Below are 6,606 nucleotides of genomic sequence, written 5' to 3' on the forward strand. Positions count from 1 at the left end.
ATTTTTCTCTCAATTTCTTCATGTAATATTCTCTATTTCCGAATATATAAAGAATTCATAATTAAAAATGCGATTGAAAATGTGAGCTTTTTGATTTTAAGCACAATTATGTAACAATTAATAAATTTAAAGTCAAAATCAATAATTAAATATGACTATTCATTTTATGAGATATTGTTTGGTACACATTAATGTAAAAATGAGAATGAAAAATATAGTCGTTATGGACCCCACACAAGATATAGAAAGTCAAATATGATGACTTGATATGATGGATAACGATTATATTTTTTATTTTAATGAGCAAATAATGAAAAATAAACGGGAGCATAATATTTATCAATATTTTAATCTCAAAATTTATTAAAAAGTTTGGAAAATTTTACAAACTCTTAAAGCTATGTAAAACCAGCTTTTAATTTTAATTTTGGTTTTCTCTACGTAACATAGGGTACCAACCCGAGCCTTAGGCTTGGGAAATCAAAGGCCCCAATAACACACCACCACCTGAGTTTTCCCGCTCGTATACACTCGCTTTTTTCGCCCAGCGGAGTAAAGAGGAAACTGCCTTACACTCTCATCGCAGCTTCGAATACACTGTATACTTATTCCGTAGATTCTGAATCATGGCTAGGTACAATGTGAACTCTGAAATTTATCTTAAATTTGTTTTTTCTTGTATAATAATTGAATGGGTTGGCGATGAAAATTGATTTTAAAATCTGGATTATGTTTTGTTTTGGGTATGATTTAGAATCATCTGAGTGGGCAAGCATGTATAAATTTAGATAAGTTTTCGTGCAAAATTTTTGCCTTTTATCTATCTTTTGTATGGTGTTTTGATTAATTTCTAGGTTTTTTCCCGAAGCTCCAAGAGAGATGAGGTTTAACCGCATTACGAACAATGGAAGCTCTGTTATTTTTTACTCTCGTTTTTGATTGTACTATCTTGGTTTTGAGTCAAAAACACTATCAATTTCAGGGTGTCTTATTATTATTTTTTATTTTTTTTTAATGTGGAAGTCAATTTTATAATATTTTATGGTAGACAGTTGTAATTTCTGGCATTTTTACTATCTTTTTTGAGAGTAAATTAGGTACCTGCTAATTCAAGAGAAAGCATTCGACTTTTGTTAACTTGAGTCTAACTGATTTCTAATATACATTTGCAGCGTGTTTCATTTTGCAAATATATTTCGTGTCGCCAATTCTTTTTCAAATTAATGGTTAATCTGAAAAGCAAGAGAAATTTACTTTAAACATCTGAAAATTTTGGTTCATTAATTTGTAAAGGTAGATTGTTGCCCACAGAAAAATAATGTTATCACAATGCAAGTTCAGAGAATATACCTTGAGAATTTTTCCTACTCATTGCTGAAACTTGCTTGATCTAGTTGCTTTTAATCTCCCAGTAAATTTATTGATGAACTGAATGGAGTGAGAAAAAGGATTGTGTAGCACCCCTGAGAATTGTTCGAATCAATAATTTAAACTCGAGATGAAGATATTCTTCTCTAATTAACTAATTGAGTTTGGTTTCATGTTAAAATACGTATTGTCTACGCATTTAAGTTACTAAGAGTTGTGTCTGTGTTTATGTTGGGTTTTTTGATACCCAATAATCTCGGACGATGATGTTAAATAGTGTCGGATAGTCGGATTAGATTTAATAGGTTTCGGCCGATGATTGAAATATTTATTAATACACTCGATTAATTGGCTCAACTCGAAAAAAAACTTGAGGGTCGTTTGAAGCAACTTAATATAGTTAATGTTGCTCACGGCTCATTTACTTTTTGGATGGCTCACTTTTGTATTTCAGTCCCTTTAACCATTAGTTGGTCCATGAGCCCACTATATTAGTCCACTACTATTACACCCTAAAACTATATATATTGGCCTCATTGTTGAATAAGCCGTGGGTGTGCAATTGGAAGAAAGAGGCAGCCGACTTTTCTCTTGTTTTCTCCCTTGAGCCTTGAAATTGAACCTGTCTACCTCTATTCTTGGTTATTCATTGCAGCCACCCTATTGTGTTCTTTGTGAACACATTGAGTTAAGCCTGTTGTTGAGTTGGAGTCATACTTGAGTGTGTTTAATAAGGTTGAGACCGATGAAACTGAGCCCGAAAAATCCACCATGGGAGGTTGATTCTTCAACAGTTTACTTTGTGAATTGGTGTTGCCATATGTCTCTAGAAATGCTATCCTTTTTCTTTCATTGAAATATGCTTCTGTTTGGTTTGACTAACAGTATAATTGTTGCAGATCTTGGCTTATTGATAGCAGAGGACTTGCTAGAAAAGTGAAAAATGCTACTCTTCCTGCTGCATGTCAAATCAAAGAATGTGAGGTGAATCGGGAATGCCCGAATTGCCACCATCGCATTGATAACAGTGATGTAAGCTGGCATTCTTTATGTATCTAAGAAAATAGTTGCATTAATTTCTTGAATTAATTTTATTTTTTTCTTCTTTCAGGTGAAATTTTATTCTTGAATGTGATATATATGTTGATACTTGAATTAAGGATCCGTTTGATTGTAAAAATGAAATTTGGGTATAAAGTAAACGAATTCTAGGGAATTGAATTGCCTAGAACTTGTTTTCTTGGAAAATGTCAATTAATGTGTTTGATTGATATAATTTTTCATCAGGAAAATGTTGAAATTTTCTATCTTTTGGTGTTCGTCTAACTTTGCTTTTAATGAAAATTATCAATTAAAAAGACAAAATTTGTTACAATTGGGGATATAATTTGATCCAATTGCCATAAAAAAAAAAAAAATTTGAGAAAAAAGGCTGGAAAACCAATTCTCACCTGCACAAAATCATGGAAATGGCACGTGTGGAGAAGATGGAGAATAAATTGCATGGAAAATTTTTGCTATCAAACACTCCCAAAAGCTGGAAAATGGGGAAAAATAAATTTCCATGGAAAACATGCCAAATCAAAACAGGCCCTAATTTGTTTATTATTTTTCCAGGTGAAATTTATTCTTGAATTTACTTACAAACTCGTTATGTGCAGGTTTCTCAAGATTGGCCTGGCCTCCCTGCTGGTGTAAAGTTTGATCCAACTGATGAGGAGCTGATTGAACATTTGGCTGCAAAATGTGGGGTGGGGAATTCGAAGCCGCACATGTTTATTGATGAATTCATCCCGACTCTTGAAGGTGAAGAGGGGATATGTTACACCCATCCCGAAAATCTTCCAGGTGAGTGAACACCTAACTCTTAGATAAATTATGTCTGTTATTGTCGTTTTTCTTCTGCCAATGCTATCATGTTGGGCTGAAGTGAAAGTTAATCTTGACTTTCTTTAAAGAAGCAAATTTTTTTGCTGAAAATAATAAATTTGCAAATCATGTTTAACAAAATAAATAACTTAAAAGTAATTTTGACTTACTTTTAACACAATTGGCTATGTTCTTTAGATTACCTCACAATTCTTGCCTGATTTTGTGCATTAATATGCGTGTGTTTAATGGAAATTGTAATGGAAGGCTTTCATTGGATCATAATCCTAAGCTTAAACTGATGTAATAAAATAGTTCTAATAGATGAGTTGGTCGATTGTATGTGTTTATTAGATAATATACTTCTTTGGTTCACTCACTTAAATTCAATGTAGCATGTTCCTCATCGTCTTGGTACTATTGAGATCTGCAGTCTATAAGATGTAGGAAAACGTCAAATTGTTGACCGGTTTTAAGGTTACGAGTTAGTCTCATGAACTTTATCCTAGTACAAGAGCGGGTGTAGTCAGATATAGATATGTTAAGGCAGTGTTAGTATGTATAACTTTGGTTCAGTACAATTGAGATATAGAGTGTATAAGATGAAGGCAAATCTCGGATTGTAAAATCGATTTTAAGGTTAATCGTCCCAATATATATTTGTTATTAGACTATTCTTATGCTCATCTGGATTTGTTTCAGGTGCTAAAAAGGATGGAAGCAGTGTTCACTTCTTTTATCGGACAATCAATGCGTATGCTAGTGGTCGTCGTAAACGCCGAAGGATTCATGGCCAAGAAAGTGTGGAAAAAGGACACGTCCGCTGGCATAAGACAGGGAAGACCAAACCCTTGATGCAAAATGGGAATCAAAAAGGTTGTAAGAAAATCATGGTTCTGTATGAAACAACAAAGAAGGGATCCAAGCCTAATAAATGTAACTGGGTTATGCATCAGTTCCATCTGGGGACTGATGAAGACGAGAGGGAAGGAGAGTATGTGGTTTCAAAGATCTCATACCAACCACAGAAGGAGACTGACAAGAATGAGACTAATTTGAATCCTGAAGAATCTGATATCGGGACAACCCACGGAAGTCCCAAGACTCCAAAGACAAATACTCCCTTTCGTCCTAAACCAGTGAAAACTCCTGATGCAGTATCTGATAAGGGGATAATACCATCACCTCTCCAGGTTGGTGGCAATATATTAATTGCAAACTTATTGGCTGTTTGGATTGTTGAGTTGGCCATTTCTTCCTGCAGGAATTTTCTTTTTGAAATTGATGCACAAGATACTTGTTGGATGCAACATGCGGATTCATAATGCTTATTGGAAAACTCTATTAACTTATATCTCAAGTATTGTTATAGATTAGTAAACTAAGTATCTGTTCCTTTGATGGCTGCAACGTTACAATTCACTATATTAGCCAAGAAGCTTCCACTTGTTGGGAATTGTTACATAACATTAAATCAAATTTGATGTATACATTGTTTTAGTTTTAGCTCGAATTATAGAAACCGAATGCAATGCTGAGTTTCCTAATGTGGAAGTATAAACTCCTTTCGTCCATAATGATGCTCTCATTAGCTGATAAACGATCCTTTCAGCTTAATAGTTGATCCATGATTGCATTTTTAGGTGAATCTTTGATTTGGTGTTCCCCATTCTGTGAGTGTCACGTTCTTTGTAATTGGACAAGCACGTGTGGCTATCTGGATTTAAGATCTTTTTGCTTGCTCTTAATTGAAAACATATACGTTTAAGTTTAAGTTATTTGTATAGCGGTCATTTTTAACTGAATATCTAGACTTCTTGAAATCAAATGTATCCTGATAGATGTCATTGTAATTATTGTATTCTGAAGCAGGAAGTGGAGACTTTCAAAAAGTCGTCTCATCCTTTATCTTATCCTCAGTTGAAGGAACAAATTGACTTTACTGCTACTTTGGCTGGAGAATACCAAGCTGTTGATATGGATGATTTGCTATTATGCAATGAGATAATTGATTCTTACGCACCGTTGAGTGATTTAAGGCCTATAAATTCTTCGAACACTCAAGTTGCTCGCAACATAACCAACTTAACGCAGGGGGATGGAAATAGTACCTTCGGAATTGCTGATCTCGAGAACTTAGAATTGGATACTCCACCAGATTTTCAGCTGGAAGTAAGCTCTTCTTCCTGTGACTTGTATTTATCTTTTTAATAAAATAATTCCAAAAACATGACGTCATTAATTGATTACTCATATAATCCTGATCAATGCTTTCAGGATTTGCAGTTTGCTTCTCAAGACAGTATATTTGATTGGTTGGATCGCATCTAGACAAAGTCTGCACGAGGGTGGAAGTGAAGTCCCCGTTTTGTCCTGTCCCTCATTGAATTTCAGGTAAAACGTCCACTGACAATGGAAAAAACCAGTCTTAAAGGGATTCCAGGAATTTTCACTTCCCCTTATTTTCATCAAATGCATTTGATCTTACCCGACAAAGCAATGGAGTTTCAACAACAAATTTATGTTGTAGCTCGGAAGTCTCTGGTTTCGCTTTTTGTGGCTCGACTGCACTAGCTTTGAGCATCCTCGGCGTATTTTAATTACTATGCTATTAAAAACATTGTGGTTCCAATGCGATTAGAATGGTATATAAACTACATTAAACTTGAGACTTGCATAACGTGGATTCCATCAGGTTGAAATGTTAGTATATGTATATATATCTCCCTGGTAGCACAAGGGTATGTTTGTAATTTTCAATCCTTGCTTTGGTATCATGAATTTAACGTGGGTTGTGCTTCATGCACAGGAACACTCACAGCATCAGGGGGCGGGTGGGTTTTTTTTTTTTTTTTTTTGTAGTTTTTTATACAAGTGGGACCCATTGGTGTGAGTGTTGGTAGTTTAAACCCAACATTAATTATTGATTTAACATAGTGTCATTTTTTTTGTACCTTGATTCGAAAATCTAGGAATTGCATCCTTCATTGACATGTAAATGGTGTGAGCATATTTGGCCGAGCTTAAAGAGAATGAAATGTACTTTTTTTCAACCAACTTTGTAACTAGGGGTGTAAGCGATACGGTTTTATCGATTTTTGACAAATTTTCAAACCAAATCGTTTACCAGTTTAAGAAAAATTCAAACCTAAATTAAACCATTTTGAACGGTTTGAAAACAAACTCAGACTAGATCAAATCATTAGACCTAACGGTTTGGTCTGATTTTAAACTGCCGGTTTCCTCATGTATTTTTTTGCCCGTCTACTTTTATATTATTAATTCATTGAATTCAATATATATTTATATCTCACTATCAATAAATCTAAACCAAATTAAGCCTTTGTTTGAACTAAATTTTTGGGACAA

At 34.2% G+C, this 6,606-nt stretch overlaps 1 protein-coding gene across 3 annotated transcripts; it reads left to right on the forward strand.

Moving 5' to 3' along the window:
• The first annotated feature begins 482 nt into the window (after positions 1-482).
• On the forward strand, positions 483-6,011 carry LOC111387017 (SUPPRESSOR OF GAMMA RESPONSE 1-like). 3 transcript variants are annotated; one of them, XM_023011536.1, is made up of 6 exons: positions 483-634; positions 2,268-2,400; positions 3,030-3,216; positions 3,940-4,430; positions 5,107-5,409; positions 5,515-6,011. In XM_023011536.1, the coding sequence occupies exons 1-6, from the start codon at positions 627-629 to the stop codon at positions 5,566-5,568; spliced, it is 1,176 nt and encodes a 391-aa protein (XP_022867304.1). In that variant the 5' UTR covers positions 483-626; the 3' UTR covers positions 5,569-6,011. The 3 variants fall into 3 exon arrangements, with proteins under 3 accessions (XP_022867304.1, XP_022867302.1, XP_022867303.1); XM_023011534.1 differs by lacking the exon at positions 483-634 and adding an exon at positions 655-743; XM_023011535.1 differs by lacking the exon at positions 483-634 and adding an exon at positions 655-743 and having other exon boundaries at positions 5,110-5,409.
• The last annotated feature ends 595 nt before the right edge of the window (positions 6,012-6,606 follow it).

Source organism: Olea europaea, unplaced genomic scaffold (genome assembly GCF_002742605.1).
Source record: "Olea europaea var. sylvestris unplaced genomic scaffold, O_europaea_v1 scaffold3842, whole genome shotgun sequence".
In the NCBI taxonomy this organism is placed as follows: Eukaryota; Viridiplantae; Streptophyta; class Magnoliopsida; order Lamiales; family Oleaceae; genus Olea; species Olea europaea.